We start from the raw sequence: 21467 nt of genomic DNA, 5'->3' as shown, positions 1-21467 counted from the left end.
TCACTTTGTTTGTGAGACAAAAGAAGTCTTACACAACTAATGTCAGTCTGATTATAGTTTTTAAACTTGTCTTAATATCTTTATAATATGAGATTTTATAAATTTGTGATCTCAAACATGTCATAACCGTTATAGATTATATAAAAATGTGCGAAATTAATTATTTTCAAATGTAAAAGCATGTACATGTCAAACAAAATAGAATGGAGTACTCGTTTAGTAGTTCATAGTTGAACTGAAAATGGCTATGTATCCTTTCAAATTAAATAGTGAATGAGTTACAAATTGCAATTATCCACTAATGGGAGACATCAACCTTAAAGACTCCAAATTAAGCTACAAAATTACAAAAGATAGATAGTTACCAATACAATTGGATAAAGAAAAAAAAAGACCATGCAACTTTCTTTTGAGTTTTTTTTTTTCTTAATCTATTGTTATATATGCTAAACCCAACCCCTAAAACTGAAACCATACAGCTAAAGATCCAAATCACTGCTATTATTAAATTAAAACTATAGTTTAGGGTTAGTTTTATTATTATTATTATTAACACCTCCAAGCTGACGTGGCTACCAGGGCCCTATCATGCCAGCAAAGCAACATCTCTGCTTGTCTCTTTGCCACGTGGAATCCTCTTACCTGTACCCTACCCAATAAACAATCTGCTTGAAAATCCGCAAACTGGCTTAATCCCACCGGCCGAAATCCGGCACCCATCATCGCATCCTTCCACGATCCTCCACCTCCACGCCGCCCTACTGCTCCGATCACATCAACTATCTTAGGGAACAGCACGAAATTCTCTATTTTCCTCATCCAATCCCCGCAATTTCCACCACCGATATTTGCTGCCTCCAGTGATTCCAGTAGTGTAGAGCAAAATTCCAGCCCGTCGATCACTGTCTGCCGGAAAGACATCGCACCGTAACCCATAAGTCCTTCGCTGTCCACGTGTACCACCACGTTAGGGGATATACGACGGAGGTCGTTGACAAACCCTGACCCGACCCGTCGGAAGATAGCGGGAGATAAAAGCACCGCTGTCTTCTCTCCCTCCATGAACTTTATCGCTTTGAAGGATAACAATTCGAATGTGCGAATTAGAACAAAATCAATTTCGAAACCGATATTGAGTTCACGAGCAAATTGGGTTAAATTTTCTCTAATTAACCTTGATTCCACAGCGTATTCTTCAGGAACTAGAGCCGTAATTCGAAGAACCGGCGCGTTGGCTTTACGGCACTCGGCTTTATCGGCTAACTCTTTCATGAAGGAAGCCCAGTGACCACCAAGTCCGATGTCGAAATCGATGACGTGGACTAGCATCGAGCCGTCAACTGCCTCAAGCACGGCCTGATTCGCCGTGAAGCTAGAGAACATAGGGATCGGAGAAATATTTGAGAATATTTTGTAAGATTTAATAGTTTGAATCACGTCAGAGGAACTCGAAGGACGAGTTTGCCGAGCTGATCCGGCGAGCTGGGCTTGAAGTGCTTCTTTGAAGTAAAAGGCAGCTCGTTGGAGAGGTTTTCCGGCGGCGGATCTGAGCCGTTGATTGAGCCGTGCCAGTATCACATGTGCGAGTTGAAAAGCGTTGGTTTCGAAACACTCAGCAAAACGGATGAGTTCATCCACGTAATCAAATCCTACGTTCCAATTCTGGTGGATATCACCGGAGAGATCAAGGGCGTTGATGAAACTTCCCTGATTGACTGCCGGGAACTGCTGAGGAAAAGGACTCTCGGAGAAAGAAAAATCAGGATTAGCAAACTGAGTGGAGTCAGCTGAAAACTCGGAGAGATTATGGAACTGAGTCAGCGACTCGCTCTGGGTGAGACTGAGTTGAGGATTAGTTTTTGATAGCGAAGCAGAATCGTCGTGCAAGCCAAGTTCTCTCATCAAAGAATCCCAATCTTCAAAGTTAGTCAGAACATGATCTCCTAATTGAAGAGGATCTTCACCGCCGCCACAAAGAGCAGACAAATCAGGATTCGTTGTTATAATCTGCTTATCGACTATAGGGCTTGGGCTACGACGGAGCTCGAGGACTGATTTAGGTTCGTAGCACAAATTAGAGCCGTTGGTAGCGGCCGGAAAAGTAACGTTGTTCCGGAGATTATTGTTGCTGCTAATCAATGGCTTAGAACTTACGTTGTCATTAGTGGAAAAGGGCACTTTCATTTCTCTGTAAAAAGTAGAGAATTGTTGTTAACCGTATCCAAAGTCTCAAAAAGAGTATATGAAACTAACAAGAAAGTGTTTTTTTTGTGTATTGGCGTGAGGCGTTTTAGTGTGCTTTAATAGAAGAGCTGTTGAATGGCTCTGAAAACTTTGGGGGGGAAATGGAGGGTAGCTTTTTGGGGAGATGAATGATTGTTGGCTTTTTATCTTTGCGTGCGTGGGGGGGCTAATTGCATGCATGGAACAGGCTTTAGTTTAAGGGGCGGGGCAGGGATGGGGGTGGGGGTGGGGGTGGGGGTGCATTATATTATATGGGAGATGCATGGATATATAGTAATGTAGGGATAGTTGGAACATGCAAGACACGAGCATGAAGTGATTGATTTTAATTAGCTTTTTGTAGGATAAGAGTCGTGAAGGTGAAGTATTATAATTATGTACCACAAAGAAACAAAGTAAAGGGGAAAAAAAAAGGCTTTTCTATACTTTTCCTAACACTTTATGGTGTCCAAACTTCCAATGCCAAATTGCTGATTAGCATGCCAAATATAATTATGATGATGTTACTCTTCTTTCTTATGTATTTCTATGCTTCTTCATGAGTTTGATACACTTTATCCGAGGGATCTATAGGAAACAACCTCTCTATCTTTTTGAGGTAAAGACTCAAACCCTACTTAATCGGATTTCACTGGATTGACGTTATTGTTTGTATGCTCCATCTTATTAGAAATAATAGTTATCTCAAAATACTTGTCAGTTGACAAAATTAAGATAAAAGTAGTTCTAATTTTTTTCATTGTACCTTTACTGTTAGTTCCTTTTGAAAAATATTAACAAGTTTGTAAAGTTCTAAAAAAATAATAGTAACCTATCCTTTTCATTTTATGATATTTAAAAAATTTAATTATGTTGACCTATAAGTAGTAAGTTTTGTGTACTTTTTAAATAGATAAATTTTAATGAACTTGAAGAATCAATATCCAAACTACACCAAAAATTAGATATATTTAACTTGCACGATCTTATAATTGCTTATTAGTTGAAGATCCTCGCGTGAAGCTTCGACGTTATTGCAAAATAGAGTATGTGCAATGCATGTCAAATTAATTATGCCCTGATGCTTTGTTAACAGTACGTATATACTTGTATATTAGGCAGTGCGTGGAGTAGTATTTTCAAAAGTTGAACATAATATTCTTGACTCTCATGTTTTAAAAATGAAGCTAAAATATAAATTAAAATGCAAGTGCGCTTACTTAGCTATGACAATTTCCGAACGCGTGTGATTCGAATGAAAGTCAGATTAATTAGGAGTATTAGATCATCAAATAAATACTTTCTATGTCCAACAATAGTTGTCCATTATTAACTTGACACATAGATTAAGAAGCAATAAATAATAGGGCTAATTTTACTAAATCATCCTTTTAAATATAAGTCATGATCGGAATGTTTAAAAATGAATAGTATTTAATAGTTCGGGTAGAATAGACATAAAATGGTAAAATAATTCAATTGATTTTATTTGTTGGACATTTAAAAATAGTATAGTGGACAAATAAAGATACAAGGAGAGAGTAGTTACTCATGTTTTTTCCAAAATTTCGAGTCCGAAGACTTGTCATATATATCCTCCTCCGTTCATAGACGTTAAGTGGGAGCTGCTAGAAAGTAGTGAGTATACAAATTTAATTTTACTTCTCAATATACGTACGTAAATTAGTTGCTTTTAAAGCTGCGATTCGTTTGACGTCTGTAAATTAATGTCTTTCTTGTGGTAGTAATTTGGATTGAAATGGAATCAGTAGTCAAGTTCCCTCTCGTACTTTGCCTTATAAAAGAAGCCTGTAGCTCGACAAAAATTTCGAGTTCAAGCTAGCTCTGGTATGAAAACCCTATTTGATAGTAACATGGCAGATCCAACATGATGTGCAATTGGTAATTACAACTCCCAGTAAGAAAGACCATAAGAAATGTATGTGTGTTTTTAAAGAGTTAACCGTAAAAAAAACACACCTAAAGTATTCAATCTTTAAACTATCACCAATTATTTATCGAAATACACACCTTAACTATCAATTACTATTTCTTTTCCGAACTAAAGCAAATCAGATATTTACCAAGCCAAAGTCAGACAGTTTTAACTATTGTCTTGTATTCTGTGATAGAGTTAGTTACCTACAACTTCAACCAACAAACAATCATCAATTATTATAAAATATTTTACTAGTATTATACAATTAACGGACATAAGTAAAACTCAAAACTCTCTTGTTTAAAAGTTGAAATTAGGGGTGAATGAAAATGACAGAAAGTGGTGGTCTTTTGGGCTGTTAAAGTTGCATAATAGCCCACAGCTCTAAAGAAAAAAAAGTAGAAGGCCCCACAGAAAGAAAGTCCACAAAAAGAAGCAAAAGACAATAGAAGGGCTGAGCAATGAAGCAAAGTGATGGGTCCCTATTTATTTACCCATACCAAATACTATAGTATAATATAATACAAAGTTTACCCAAATAATTCATTACATTAATCAATAATTTATTCGAATCCACGAGCCTTGATTCTGGAGATCGCATATGGATCGTCCGATGATCCTTCTTGACAACAAGCATCTTAGTCCAAAAAGTCACCGTTGGATCTGATCGGATCAAATCGGGCCTAACTAAACAAATGCAGACCCTCATAAAGTAAAAAATATTTCCAACACTAAAAAGGCCCACATTATTGGGCCCTACAACAAGTGAGCCCATTATTGGGCCCACTAGACTCCTTTTTGTCTGAAATGTATATGCATGATAGTATGCTACTAGTGAATAAAGGATGCGCGTAGGGTACGCGTTGGGTGGAGGAAGAGAAAGAGGAAGATGAAGAGAATATATTCTTCTGTTGGTTAATGGGTGATAGTGCACTCATAATTGACCAATTCTTTCATTCCGTATTAGACTAGATAGATAATCTTTTGTCCATGCACGTCTAGGTCTCGTTTATCATGAACCATGATTTTACGACTTGAATTAGTGACCTAGTAAATTACAGGGAGTCAATTTTATATTGCTTCAACACTCTTCTTCATGCCTACAAATAACTTATTGGGAAAAAAAAAAGTATTCTAGCATACTAAAAAGAAATAAAGAAAGAATGAAAAAAGCTTCTTTATTAACTTTTGAAATGACCTTTCTACTGTTTTCTACAATTAAAAACGTCAACATGATATGATATTGAGATTAATTAAGGAGATTACAACGCACTCGTTTCTAAATCAAGTTGATATGTTGCATTTTAATAGTATTATAGAAAGTTGTCAAGTCTTAATCAAGCTCTATTTTAGTCATTAATAAATATTTCTTTCCTCTCTGGTCACGACTTTTAGTTATTTAAAAATATGGTATAGTCTGAACGCTCTTATTAAAAGTAGTATCCAATACAATGAAGGTGTAATCATTCAAGATTTTTATGCTAATCTTTTTGTACAAATCATTATCGCTTTTACATAAATGCTAACATAGCAAAGTTCATTTTATAGCAAATTAAAGTTATATTTCATGACTTTCTTCAGCTTTATGATTGTTAAAGATCAAGGGGCCCATAACATTAAACCTTAATTATTTTTTTGAAAAAATGCCTATTTTGTTTTTCTCTAAAAAAATTAATTTGGAGGCATATGGTGTAGACTTATGCTATTTGTTTCTTCCAAGTGATTATAGCAAATTAAAAAGTTCAACTTGTCCGGACATGAGTTCTATACATGACCAACAATGGAGTCAAATCCTAGCTTTTGTGTTTTTGTGTTATCTTCTTTCTGTTGCTGATGGAGGTGGATCTAGAGAGTTAGTAAAATATACTAAGTATTATTTTCGGTATAGATTATACAAATATATATGTAAAATTTCATAAACAATCATTTGAATATTAAAGTTTGAACTTGTTAAATTTAAGTTATAGACCTAGCTAGTTTATTAATTACTACAGTATAATTTTATCGGAAGACATATCATACTCTATATATGAACTTTAATTTGTGAAGCTTTATTTTCTTTTGTATGTTTGGGTATGTACAAAACTAAGCTAGCACCATAGATAGTGGGTGTCACCATTTTACAGCAAATAATATGCCTCAATTGGTGGGGGAAAGGGTCTTTAAAGTTGAAGTGTTTTTTTTCTCTTTCTTTTTCTTGGTAGGTGGTGGGGGAGGGGAAAATGAGGGGACAAAACACAAAATCAATTTACACAAGACTGAATGAAGCTAAGTGATAGAATTGATAAAAGGATAACAATAATACGGGACACGTAAATTCTTGATGTCTCCGTATAAACTACACAAGGATGTAAATTGCACTTGGCAAGTACTCGACTCAAAAGGCATTGAGGGGGAAATCGGTCCCAGATTATTCGTGTGGATAACCACCCTCCAAATCAACTAAGCCATCCCGAAGGACATTTTCTTAAATTAATATAATATTATTTGTTGACATTCATGCTTCAAGAAGTTCAAATGGTGTGTATGTAGACTTATTTCTACGAGTTCGGAGCCAAAATAATAACTTTTTTCTTTCAAAAAACATAAACATATTAAATTTTTATCAACCAAAAGGGAAAAATCTCTCCTGATGGAGCGATTTTCTTCTGACAAAATTGACGCGTTACTCCGTTAAAAAAAAAATCACTGCCCCATCAGAGATTTCATCCAATTTTTTTTTTCTTTTTTCCTTAACATTGCTGCCCTGCAGCATTTTTCTCAAAAAAAAAAAATTAAAATCGCTGCTATAGCAGCATTTTTATCAAAAAAAAAATATATTTTTTAAATTCAAAGCAGTGATTTTCTTGAAAAAAAAAATAAAATTGCCAGGCAGCGATTTTACGGAATTCTTTTTAAAAAAATCATTTAACCATACATATGCCGCAGGAAATTCATTTTCCAAAGGCAGTTATTCAAAAAAAAATAGCAGCAATTTGAATACAATAACTTTTAATTTTCAAATTTTTTTTTTTTTTTAGAAAAACGCTGCAGGGACAGTGATGTTAGGCAAAAAAAATTGATAAAAAGAAAATTATTTGGACGAAATCGCTGTTGGGGCAGCAGCGATTTATTTTGAAAGAAAAAAATTGTGTTTTTGACTGCCCCTCCTATTTCTATTAAATGAAGGTAGATACACTGTTTCAAATAAAAGAAAAATAAGCACGTAAAGCAAATAATAGGGAAAGTGCTAGTGCTATCGAAACGAAAAAAACAAAAATTTTCTATATGGCAAAGGGGATAGCACTTAGACAATTAGGCAACCTCATATTTGTTACAAGTGGGGATGAGGGTTCAACTTTGCATTATTTAGCATCACTTTGTTATTCTTTTTATTAATTTTTTTGAATAGGAGATGTTAATATAAGGATTAACAAAGTATTGATAGTGAAACTACTGTAACATCTCATTCAATCATGCAAAGCATCTCCCATTAATTTGTCCATCTTTTCGAATATAACGAAAATCAAACCAACTTTTTCACGTATAATTTTCTCTAATGACGTCACGGGAAGTACTCATGAGAGAAATATTCTCACTTAAGTTTGAAAACGACTCTTAAATTATGATAAAGTGATAACTATGATGGCCGGCCATAGTTATTCACTCTCATCGTAAAATATAAGGATCGAGAATTTAAAGAATTGAGAATAAATTAGTTAATCTTGTTTTTATCTATGTTGTGGTTTATACACTATTTATAGTTGTTACTTTTTGTTTCTCGAAAGTCAATTTGAGCAGTTTTTGAAGATAAATTAGATTAAATTAATTTAATATGTTAAATATTGCACAAAAAGTATGATAAATTACAATTTTACTTATATCAATATGTTGAAAAAATACATCTTAAAACATCAGTCAATGTTATAGCGTAATTTAACTCTCGAAAAATAAAAAGTCAAAAATATTTTAGAACGAAATAGGTGTTTTCGTATCGAAAAAGGTAAATCACAACCTAGAGAGGTGCAAGGGGTTTGGCTTTTTTATCCGGAAATTATGGTACATACATATATGTCAAAATTATTATCATAGGTATATATAATAGTTATTAAATTATTTTGACTTTTTTTCGTATGTTTCTTATATTTCATTCTTTTAGTGAAAATTCTGATTTTACCGTTGCTTGATTGATAAATATGATAAAAGAAAGAAAAATTAATGATAGTATAACAAAACATTTTCATATATAAACGTGATTTTAAGAAAATAAAGAAAGGAGAAATGAATAGTAGTTCCAAAATATAAAGAAAAAAGTCAAGTACTTAGGAGTTAAGGTTCGTGAGTAGATGGGACATATCGCGGTGGAAAAGGTAGAAGAAGCTTCAAAGATACAAAAGAAAAAGATGGGTTGAGATTCTGTGTTGTGATTAATACAATTCAATCAAAGAAAAAGATGTGTCATACCGCCATTTTGGACATACAACTCTCCCTAAAATAAATGCCACTAAACACACTACTTGTGGAGATCATCCACCCATGCTTTTATGACTTGTCAAAAAAAAATAAACACTTTTTTCCTTCTTATTTTTTAGGATATAATATAAAGTTTGTTGTAAACTAAAATAAAATAAATCAACAAAATTGTTCTATCTCCAAATATTAAGCTCACTAGTGAAAAGAGCGAGAGACGAATGTAGCCTTTTGGCTATGAGTTCCTCACTTTCGATATGATGTAGATAAAAAATTATTGAAATCTCAATAAATATTGGATTTTAATAATAAGCTTACGACTAAAAATTTTAAAAGTTCAAATTATTAAGTGGTGTCTTGATTTATTCTTTTTTTTTTTTTTTTTTTTCTCAAACTGATTTTATTTGATCTAAGGATTTATTAGAAAAATATTTCTATCTCTTAAGGTAGGAATCAAATTTGCATGTGTATACTATACCTTTGTTAAATTTAATTTGTAGAATTACACATGTCAAATATGTTAGATATGATGTTGTAGTTGGTGCCTCTGAATAGACACACATAGGTGTGGTCTAGTCAGGTTAATGAAACCAGGGAATACTATGGGATATCAAAATTCATAATTTAGCTTTAAAAAAATACCACTAGGTGATTTCTTAAAGAGGTACCTAATGAAATAATCGAAATGCAAGAAAAAAGAATAGACAAATTCCCAAAAAATGAATCTCTCTGTTAGTACTCGTCAACAAAATATTCTTCATGTCTAATCCCTAAAATAAAATCATCTCCTCATATAAAGACATACATATTGAAAACCTAAAATAAATTAATACATCAAAATGTATCACAACTCTAATAATATAAATTTTTTGGTGACTCGTTTCACACAATTCAACAATTTAATTAAATAATTTGTCGATTGCGCGGATGAGGAAGGGGTGGTGGTGGAGATATAAAGTGTGATCGATAGGGTATCTTGTATGTGATTAATATAGCTAAACAAAAAGGTGAAAGGCAAAAACATATATGAATGGTGGTCCTATTCTATATTTAAATGAATTATTAGGATACGTCGATTTCACTTTGCAAAATACCCTCTATAGATTCATCAACTTTTTCTATCATATAGCTAGCCTTACTCTGGCTTCCCACGTTTCACATGTCTCAATGTTTATTTTTGTTTTTCCACTCTTGCATCTAAGGGGCTTAGAAAAATTTGACAATGTGGACCCAAAGTTCATAGAAATAAAATTAAACAGTCATGAAGGCATATACCTAGAAATTCACGTATAAAATGTGTAACCTATATTAATTTTATTTATCTCATGATGCTTACAAGAGATGATAATTGTAACAACTTTTTATTAATTTAGAAGAGTTACACCTTCTTGATTAATCCTATGGTTTTCCCTTTTTATTACTGTACATAGTAAACAAAAAACTATGAAAGACTAAATATGTTGGTACGAGCTAGGTAGGCTTATTGGTGATTTTATAAGGGCCTATATAGCAAAAGTTGATTAAGTCAATGGGCTAAAAAGTAAATGGCCCATTTATTACTTTTTATCAATACACATAAATGTGTAAATTATGAAAATTGGGCCTCTCCACAATTTAGACCCGGACCTTGTGGATGGATGGATGGACAAGGAAATTTGAGGCCCACTTCCAGTTACTAAGGAGATTAGGCCTAACCAATGATGGTCATGAACAGTTTTATATTGGGGAACTTTCACATATAGCCACTCAAAAATTGCCTAATTACTCTCCATAGCTATAGTTTGATAATTACAATTCGTAGCTACATGTTATATGGAGGAGAGAGGCAAGCGAGACTGGGAGAGAGAGGGGGCAAAGAGTGGGAGAAAGGTGAATTGTATATGTATATAGATTAGATAATTGTATATTATACATATGCATTTGTATATATGGCAAGAGAGATTGGGAGAGGGAGGAGAGAGGCGAGCGAGAGAGGGCAGAGAGTGGGAGAGAGGTGAATTGTATATGTATATAGGTTAGATAATTGTATATTATACATATGTATTTGTATATTTTGGTGAATTATACATATACAAACGTGACAAATTATACAAACTCAAAGTCAGCCCGCGTAATTAATGTATAATGTTAGTCGTGAGTGATAATTATAGCAAATTATAACTATGATGAGTAATTAAGTAGTATAAATTTGTTTAACCGCATAATTTTCCCAATTATATCCAGTATCCTTCATTGTATTCATATGAAAAGAACTTTGACTTTAAATATTGATCGTATAGTTTTTAAAAATTTAAATTAATTTCGTATATTTCAATTTTGCTTCAAATTATGATTAATTAACTTAACTTTCAAAAACAAAGAATGTTTCTTAATTAAGAGAGATTAACTTTCAGTCTGTTAAATTAAAAATTCACAGCGTTTAGATCATCAAAGTAGTTACTTAACTACATCAAATAAGTTGCATTCATTTACTCCCGTCTATTTTTATTTGTCATGTTGCGCTATTCGAAAGTCGATAAAGTTACATTATATTGATATTTTTTTAAAAAAAATTATACGAAAAGTACTATAAATTACAATTTTTTATATATCAATATGATGAAAAAATATATTATAAAATATCAATTAAAATTCTTATTGTTTCACTCTAAAAAAATCATGATAACTAAAAATAGACGGTGTATAATCATCAAATAATTTCAAAAAAATAAGGATATTTGGCCAAACGAACTCAAAGAGAAGATAAACTCCTAAGCTGAAAGAGTCAAAAAAAAAAAAAAACAGTGCATGGAATTGGATGGGCACGTGTCATGTTGAAGAAGCACCTGTCCATGCAAATGCCACGTAACTCACACCTTTACTTCTTCAAAACTCCCCCTTTTCTACACTGTCCATATTTTTTGTTAAAGAAAAAATTAACAGCAATATAATGTCGGTGAAAAATTGTTTGTCGATTCAATGTTGCAAAATCTTGTTTAAGTTTCTAGTGTTTATGATTGTCATCAGTTATTTATGTGTCGATGTAAGAGCTAAAAGAGAAAATGAAGGTCCTCTGGTTAAAAGAGCAGAAAGAAAAACAGTTATTTCAACTGAAAATGGTGAAGTCTCATCAGTCACAGTAGCTGATGGAACTACTGGATCCTATCATCTTCAATTCATCACATTGGAACCCAACTCCCTCTTCCTTCCTGTTGTTCTACATTCAGATATGGTCTTTTATGTCCACACTGGTATTCATATATATATATTTTCAAATCTCTTATTTTTATAGTTGATTGCGATATTATCTAGGAACTCATCTGAAATCTGAAAAATGGGATAATAACTTGATTTCCCATCATTTATGTGTTTAGTTAAAAATTCAACTATTTTTTTGGTTGTTGTGGAAATATGTTAGGGTCGGGGAAGCTAACTTGGATGAATGAAAATGAAGAGAAATCAGTGGATTTAAGAATAGGAGATGTTTTCAGGCTGCCTTTTGGATCTACTTTCTTCTTAGAGAGCAACTTAGACCCTATCAGACAGAAACTTAGAGTTTATTCCATCTTTCCCAATTCAGGGGATGATTTGCGAGTAATATTTCTTTCCTCTTCTTAAACACTTAATTTATATTTCACCATTTTGATGAATATTTCTTGCTAATATAATATACAGGAATCACTGAATGGACCCTATTCCAGCATCCGTAAAATGGTTCTTGGATTCGACAAGAAAGTCCTCCAAGCGGCATTTCATGTATGAACTCCCTACTCTTTTTAATTCAAGATGAATCTGTGTTTTACAATATATATATATATATATATAGTGGCTACTATTGACAATATCATTAACTAATAAAACTGTACAACCTAATCTTTTAGATGACACGCTTTAACAGCTATAATTATATAATTAGACTTTAGTGATTAGCCAACTTCCATAATCATAGAACAATCAATGCTTTTTTTAATCATAAATTCGCATCTTTAAAAGCTCTAATTAAAAGGACATCACTTAGTCATAGCTGTGATCAAGATGTATTTGCCTGCTATGGGAAGTTAGATCTTGATTGTAAGAGTTCTTTACTAAATCGCAGATAATATGTACTCATAGTTCCAAATATTGTTGGGTTTTCTTTTATTCCAATTAATGTGACGTAGTTTGAATTGACACAGTAATAAAAAGAGTCCATCTTGTTGGCGAGTAATTTTAATTGATGTAAAATTTTGTTGGTGAAGGTACCAGAAGATGTGATAGAAGAAGTGTTGGCTGGAACAGAAGTACCAGCTATAGTGCATGGTGTGCCAAAGTCAACTAAGAAGAAGAAGAAGATCAACTTATGGGAAATGGAGGCTCAATTCATGAAAACTGTTTTAGGAAGGGGCAGTTATAGTTTCTTTGACAACCAAAGGAATAAAAAGAAGAGTTCTAAATTGTTCAATGTATTCCAAGAGAAACCAGATTTTGAGAATTGCAACGGGTGGAGCACTGTAATAAACAGGAAGAAATTGCCGGCTTTAAAGGGTTCGCAAATCGGCATTTACATAGTGAACTTAACGAAAGGATCAATGATGGGGCCACATTGGAATCCAATGGCTACTGAAATTGGAATGGCAATTCAAGGAGAAGGAATGGTGAGGGTAGTTTGCTCAAACAGTGGAATAGGGCAAGGGTGTAAAAACATGAGGTTTAAAGTGGAAGAAGGAGATGTATTTGTTGTGCCACGGTTTCATCCTATGGCTCAAATGGCATTCAATAACAATTCATTTGTGTTTGTGGGATTTAGTACAACTACAAAGAAACATCATCCTCAGTACCTAACGGGGAGAGCTTCAGTCCTCCGAACATTGGATAGGCACATCTTGGAAGCATCTTTCAATGTGGCTAACACAACTATGCATCAGATTCTTGAAGCACAGGGTGATTCAGTTATACTGGAGTGTACATCTTGTGCTGAGGAAGAGAAGAGGTTGATGGAGGAAGAAAGAAGGAGGGAGGAGGAGGAAGCAAAGAAGAAAGAGGAAGAAGAGAGGAGGAAAGAAGAGGAAGAGGCAAGAAAGGCTGAAGAAGAGAAAAGAGAGAAAGAAGCAGAGGAAGCAAGAAAAAGAGAAGAGGAGGAAGCAAAGGAGAAAGAGGAAGAAAGGAAGAGACAAGAGGGAGAAGCAAGGAAAAGGGAAGAGGAAGAAGCCAAAAGGCAGGAAGAGGAAATTAGGAGGAGACAGGAAGAAGAGGAAGCTAGGAAAAGACAAGAAGAACAGGAAAGGGAAAGACAGGAAGCAAGAAAGAGAGAGGAAGCAGCAGCACAAAGAGAGGCAGAGCAAGCAAGGAGAGAAGAGGAAGAAGCAGAAAAAAGAAGGCAGGAGGAGGAAGAAGCAAAGAGACAGGAGGAAGAAAAGGAGGAAGCAAAGAGGAGGCAACAGGAAGAAGAAGCAGAGGAAGCAAGAAGGAGAGGGGAGGAAGAAGCAGCAAAAAGGCAACAGGAAGAAGAAGCACAAAGAGAGGCAGAAGAAGCAGAAACAAGAAGGAAGCAGGAAGAGGAAGAATCAAGGAGACAAGAGGAGGAATCAAGGAGGAGGGAAGAAGAGGCAGCAAGAGAGGCAGAGAGGGGAAGCCAAGAGGAAGCTGAAAGACAAGAAGAAGAAGCTAGGAGACAGGAGGAAGAAACAGAAAAGAGGCATCAACAACAAGAAGAAGAAACTGAGGAAGAGGAGCCAGGCCGACATGAACGGATACTCCTCAAAGTAGCATGACTACATACTTGTGTTCTCACCACCACAACTAGTGTCCTTCAAAAATTCTAAGCAAGTTCTCTCCAGGGTGATGTAATGAGATGATTAGTCTCTACGTTTTTGTATAATTTCATCTGTGTGTGTGTATGTACGTGTTTTTATTTCCTTTTGGTATCAATATTTACAAGTTTTATGTAATAATAATGCGGAAACCAGTTTTCATGAATATCGAGACTTCCCTGGCAAGTCTCCAGCAATGTAGCAGAAGGTGTTGTGGATGTTATCTTGATGAATGCAATTCATATCATATAGTCATAAAGACCTAACCATTGCTAGTTGAATCATTCTCTGTTAATGCATAACATGGTGTTGAACTTGTCTGATCCGAATCTGTTTTCGTCTTCAATATGAATAAATGTATATCTGTTTAGAGAAAAACAATAGAGCAATTCGACATTCCAGAACACAGATAATAATACTATTCTCCTCCTGGTATATGAGCCATTGGAATTTACACCAGTATCAAATGTTAAATTACTAAAAAAAGGAACGCAAAGAGGCAAATCTCAACCAAAAATATAAAATAAAAAAAAGTAAAAACTCAAGATTCATATAACTAGGGAAAACCAAGAATAGCTATTCTGGTCTCTGGATTCAGAAGCTACATCAACGGAAAAGATGAGCAGTTTCTGCAAATTTATCCTTAGGCGAAGCAGTGTACAACTTCTACTTAAATCACTTAATTATGTTTTCTAATACAAAATTAACATTTTCGGAAAATTTAATTATACTTTTTACTTCTTTTTTGTTTTTAATCTAACAAATACGAACTCAATTTTAAAAAATCGACTCAAAAGCCTATATGCAGACTAGAAAAAGGAGAGAGGAAGGAAGAGGGAGTTCAAATTACGAAGAACCTGTTTACAACAACAAAAGTTCTATATTAGTTGTATAATTTATTTTAAATTAATTGAATTGTTGATTTTATTTTTTTTTAAATTAACTTAATTGTTCAATTTTCAAAATTACTTTAAAATGTTCTTCCATTTTATTCTTCATTAGTTAGTATTGAAATTAGTTATTAATTAATGTTTAGTTATTTTAATCATAAATTTGACAATAATTAATAAGAGTAAAGATGGAAAGTTATGCCCAACTTATGTCTAGGGATGGCAATGGAACAGGGCGGGGTGGGGTGGATTTAAGGGTATGTGGGGCGGGGTGGGTTTAAGATTGTGCAGGGTGGGTGGGAGTGGTTTTAAAAAAAATCTATGCAGGGCGGGTTGCGAGTATATGTGATTTTATGTGGATTTAAATTTAATTTAATTTTAACTTTTTGCATGTTGTAAGAATGATAGAACATTATTTATTAAGTTAATTTCTATAAATCTACTAAAATATTCGAGATAGTATATGAAAATGGTTCAATAAAAAATAATATAATTTCTTACATGTTTTCCAATTGACCCCTAAAAAATTAATTTTTAAGTCATTGTCAACAACAACAACAACAACAACAACCCAGTGAAATCCCACTAGGTGGGGTCTGGGGAGGGTAAACAGTACGCAGACCTTGCTACTACCTCGTGGAGGTAGAGAGGCTGTTTCCAAGAGACCCTCAGCTCACGAACATCAAATCTAAGTGACAAGAGAGATAAATGCAAACATAACAGCCCATACAAAAGATAGCGTATAATCAACAAATGAGACCATAACAAGAAAGATAAAGGGAGTGAAACGCAGTAAACAACAAAGGCTAGGACTGCTCCAAACGCTAACCACCCAAACCCTCGCAAGGAAGACAACCCGCTAACCCTACTAACCTTCAACCTTAATACGCGACCTCCACTCCTTCCTATCTAGAGTCATGTCCTCGGTGATGTGAAGCATAGCCAAGTCTTGTCTAATCACCTCTTCCCAATACTTCTTGGGCCTACCTCTACCCCTCCGCGTACCCTCTACCACCATTACCTCGCACCTCCTCACTGGGGCGTCTGCACTCCGTCTCTTCACATGTCCAAACCATCTCAGTCTCGCTTCCCTCAGCTTGTCCACCACAGAGGCCACTCCCACCTTCTCCCGGATAACCTCATTCCTAATCTTGTCGCTCCTAGTGTGCCCACACATCCATCTCAACATCCTCATCTCCGCAACATGCATTTTATGAACATGTGCGTTCTTAACTGGCCAACACTCCGCTCCATACAACAAGGCCGGTCTAACTACCACTCTGTAGAACTTACCTTTAAGTTTCGGTGGAATTTTCTTATCACACAATACTCCAGAGGCAAGCCTCCATTTCATCCAAGCAGCCCCAACGCGATGTGTGACATCATCGTCGATGTCGCCACTCCCTTGGATTACAGCCCCAAGATACTTAAAACTTTCCTTCTTAGGAATGACTTGTGCGGCAAGTCTCACTTCCACATCTGTCTCATCCAACACATCGCTAAATTTGCACCCCAAATATTCTGTTTTGGTCCTACTCAACCTGAACCCTTTGGACTCCAGCGTTTGTCTCCACACCTCCAACCGCGCATTAACTCTGTCCCGCGTCTCATCAATCAGTACTATGTCATCCGCAAATAACATACACCACGGGACCGTCTCCTGAATAGACCGCGTCAACTCGTCCATCACCAAAGCAAATAGGAAAGGGCTTAGGACTGATCCCTGGTGCAGCCCCATCTCAACTGGGAAATGTTCTGAGTCTCCTCCAACTGTTCTAACCCGAGTCTTGGCTCCACCGTACATGTCCTTTATCGCCCTAATATAAATCATCGGGACTCCTTTAGACTCCAAGCACCTCCAGAGGACATTCCTCGGTACTTTGTCATAGGCCTTTTCAAGGTCAATGAACACCATATGAAGGTCTCTCTTCCTTTCTCTATATTTTTCTACCAGTCTACGCATAAGATGAATGGCTTCGGTAGTCGAACGTCCCGGCATGAATCCAAACTGGTTCTCGGAGATGGACACCCCTTTTCTCACTCTCATCTCCACCACTCTCTCCCAAATCTTCATAGTATGGCTCAACAATTTGATACCCCTGTAATTGTTACAGTTTTGGATATCACCCTTGTTTTTATACAACGGAACCATTGTACTCCACCACCATTCATCAGACATTTTCGCTGTCTTAAAAATAACATTAAACAGACCAGTTAACCACTCTATGCCTGCCTTATCCATGTTCTTCCAAAATTCTACCGGAATCTCATCGGGTCCGGTCGCTCTTCCCCTGCTCATCCTACTAATAGCCCGTATCACCTCCTCGGACCTAACGCACCTACAGTATCCAAAATCCCGAAGTCTTTCAGAGTGTGCCAAATCCCCCATCACAATGTCCGCTTCCCCTTTTTCATTTAAAAGTTTGTGAAAGTAGCTTCGCCATCTTTGCTTGATAGAGGTCTCTTCCACCAGTATTTTGCCTTCCTCATCTTTGATACACTTCACTTGGTCCAAGTCGCGCGCCTTCCTCTCTTTTGCTTTTGCGAGCCTATACAACTTCTTATCCCCACCTTTGTCCCCCAACTCGATATACAAGCGTTCGAAAGCTGCCGTCTTCGCCTTCGAAACAGCTAACTTAGCTTCTGTCTTTGTCGTCTTATAGACTTTCTTAAGCGTCCGCTTCTCTTCCTCGTCTACGCACTCCGCCAATTTTGTGTATGCAGCCTTCTTCGCTTCCACTTTACCTTGGACTTCCCCATTCCACCACCAATCTCCTTTATGTTCTCCAAATTTACCCCTAGACACCTCTAGCATCTTAGAAGCAGCTTCCCTAATGCAACTAGCTGCTTTATTCCACATGTTGTCTGCATCCCCGCTACCACTCCATGCCCCTATCCCCATCAGCTCCTCACCCATCTCCCGAGAAAGGGCAGGGGTCAACCCACCCCATTTAATCCTCGGTCGGTCAGATATCATCTTCTTCCTTCTATCCCTCTTAATCTTCAGGTCCAACACCAAAAGCTTGTGTTGGGTAGTGAGGTTTTCACTTGGGATAACCTTGCAGTCCTTAAATAGACCTCTATCACCCCTCCTAAGGAGAAAGCAATCTATCTGGGTCTTAGCTACCGGGCTACGAAAGGTAACCAAGTGGTTCTTCTTCTTCGGGAAGCATGAGTTAGCAATCACCAACTCAAAAGCCTTAGCAAAGTCTAGAAGCGAAGTTCCACCTCCATTTCTCTCCCCAAAACCAAAGCCTCCATGAACATCATCAAATCCACTAGCAGTTGCCCCGATGTGGCCATTAAAATCTCCACCAATGACAATCTTCTCGGTATTCGGTATACCTCTAACTACCTCATCCAAATCCTCGTAAAAGCGCTTTTTGTCCTCCTCGTCCAAGCCCACTTGGGGAGCATACGCACTAATAACACTCAAAGTACATCCTCCAATAACCAGCTTAATCGTCATCAGTCTATCACTGATCCTCCTAACCTCCACCACTTGCTCCCTCAAATCCCCGTTTACTAAAATACCCACTCCATTTCTATCCCTAGACCCTCCTGAATACCACAACTTAAACCCATCAACCACCCGAGCCTTGGCGCCTACCCATCTAGTCTCTTGGACACAGGCTATATTAATCTTTCTCTTCTTGAGAATTTTCACTAGCTCTATGGACTTCCCCGTCAACGAACCTATGTTCCAAGATCCTACCCTCACGTTATGAGAACCCGTAACCCACTTACCACTATTATCCCTCGACCTCGGCCTCAACCGAGGACATGACTCACTACCACCATCAGATACCAAATCCACTAGAACGTTACTGCAAACACAGCAAGATCTACACAGGCACACACTACAAACTGCAGCAGTAATAAACTCTAAGGAACAATATAACAGCAGCTACACTATAAGGTCCAGAACAGTGTGTATTCCAGAGAGCACAATAACACCCACTCTATTAAAAACTGAAGCACAGGTCAGAACTTTATTAAAAAAACTGGGAATACTGTTTCGGGATAAGGAGTCTGTAAGACAGAGTCCAGCAGCACTAGATTCAGCGAAAAAAGAGAGAGAAAAAGGATAGATAGAACCTGGTCAGTGATGATGGAGGGTTTCGGTGATCTATGGGTAATTTCCGGCCAGATCTGGTTGATCTCCAGCGGCAAACAGTAGCACTGCCGTCTCTCTTCTGAGCTGGTCGCCGGAGAAGATAGATGAGTTCGCCGGAGAAGCTGAAAAATGCTCTTACCTTCGCCGGAGTTTGCTGTTCGCCGCTCGCTGGTCCGAGCCGCTGGAGCTGCTCCTCGTCGTTACCGTCCTCACTGAAGCTTAGTAGGAGAGAGAGAGAGAGAGAGAGAGAAAGAGGCTCGCCGGTCGGAGCTGTTCCTCGCGTTGCTTCTGGCCGGCGCAGCCTTCGATTTCGGCCGAGAATACCAGAGAAGGAGAGAGAGAGAGAGAGAGTTTTTAAGTCATTGTCCTATTAAATTAATACAACTTAATGATTTTTTTTTTTATTGTTATGAATTTTAATTTTAGTATCAAACTTAACTAGAAAAAAGAAATATTAAAAAAGTTATGCGGGTTTCTGCAGGGCGGGGTAGGCGGGTTAAGCTCAACCCACCCACATCCACCCTGCACACCCCATTGTCATCCCTCCTTATGTCTTAATCTTCTTTTGTTAAAGGATGTGAAACACCTAAACAATTCAATTAATTTGAAATGAATGGACTATAACTTAACTTAAAAGTTTTGTCTACTGAAAATTTAGAAGAAAACCAAAATATAAACAAAAATGATTAAACGTACTACGTGTTGTGCAATGCATTAAATGGTATTAAATTAAGCCCTTTAATTCCTTAAATCGTACTCAAATTCTGATTCATGTGTGATGTGAGATTCCATCTTCTTTGTTTAGGAAACAATTTCTTGAACAACAAAATACCCGATCAAACTTTACATGTATAGTTTGGGAGGGTAGAGTGTGTCGAACTTTATTTCTATCTTATAAAAATAGAGATGTTATTTCTGAAATATACGTACCATCAACTCAAGTATCTCATTTTTGAGAGTCGTTTGAAAAAAAGATTCACGAAGATATAACAAATACTAATAGAGAATGCATTACAAAGCATTAGAGAAAAAGAACACTGGTACTAACAAAATAATGCAATATAGATAACAAACAGTAATACATACTTTTAAGTCACACATCTATTACTCCCTCCGTTTAAAAAAGAATGATCTAGTTTGACTTGGAATGAAGTTTAAGAAAAGAAAGAAGACTTTTTAATTTTATGATTTTAAATCAAAGTTATGTCAAATGTACCAAAAAGTCCTTTAATTTTGTGGCCTTAAACATGTCACGTGAAAAATTGAAGTTAAAGTATTGTCAAAAAAGAAAAGTGGTCATTCTTTTTTAAACAGACTAAAAAGAAAACTAAATCATTCTTTTTGAAACGGAGAGAGTATTAATTTTCCAATGAAAAGAGGAAGGGCAAAATGGGTATGGTAATTAAATGTGAATCGATTTTTATAAACAACTTTTCCTCCTTTAGAACTTTTAAAAACACTTTAAAATAGGGTTTTGAGGACCACATAGCAGTGAGCATTGATGAACTGCAGGAGTAATACGTTGGTATGTCCTTTCGGATATACTGATACGATTTGTTGCTGCATTTAAAGATGGTAGAAAATGAAATAATACATAATATATTCAAAATAAATACAAAGATACCAAAAAATTGATGAAATATCGTGTCAAGCAAATATGATTGTATAAAATTGGGAGGATGGAAGTATATAAAAGTAGAAAAGTAAATGGTGTACTCATTTTATGAAACAGGATTAGGTGGAGTTGAGAGTGAAAGGGAGATGGGCTTGGATATTATGTAGGCATCATGAACCAATTATGGGACCTATAAGATTAATGTTTTGGATATCCCATATCTTCCATGACTGCCCCTTTATTCAACTTCTTGCTACAACTAATATCAAAATGATAACAATCTCTCTGAGTCAGACTTTGTCCTTCGGATGAGCACTCTATATTGATCACTCGATAAAACCTTCACTCTATAATAGCCTATAACTATACAAAGAATGTAAATCAGCTTTAGGCAAGTCCTATGCAAAGGCTTGACTCATAAGACATTAAACAGATGATCACTCTTCATACTAACTAAATCATCTCG

General features: G+C 36.0%; 2 protein-coding genes across 2 annotated transcripts; one reads left to right on the top strand and one right to left on the bottom strand.

The window, feature by feature from the left end:
- Positions 1–230: 230 nt before the first annotated feature.
- Positions 231–2456, bottom strand: LOC125847862 (scarecrow-like protein 15). Its single transcript, XM_049527576.1, has one exon. It carries the CDS (start codon positions 2182–2184, stop codon positions 550–552), a length of 1635 nt encoding a protein of 544 aa, XP_049383533.1. The 5' UTR covers positions 2185–2456; the 3' UTR covers positions 231–549.
- Positions 2457–11540: 9084 nt separating this feature from the next.
- On the top strand, positions 11541–14578 carry LOC125848320 (vicilin-like seed storage protein At2g18540). The gene is given in 5 exon segments (XM_049528171.1): positions 11541–11841; positions 12009–12184; positions 12266–12346; positions 12829–14306; positions 14308–14578. Coding segments are annotated over 5 exon segments (2064 nt in total). The 3' UTR covers positions 14336–14578.
- Positions 14579–21467: the final 6889 nt, after the last annotated feature.

This window comes from Solanum stenotomum, chromosome 12 (genome assembly GCF_019186545.1).
Source record: "Solanum stenotomum isolate F172 chromosome 12, ASM1918654v1, whole genome shotgun sequence".
NCBI lineage: Eukaryota > Viridiplantae > Streptophyta > Magnoliopsida > Solanales > Solanaceae > Solanum > Solanum stenotomum.
The sequence above is the reverse complement of the archived record's forward strand: the minus strand, read 5'-3'. Positions and strand labels throughout refer to the sequence as shown.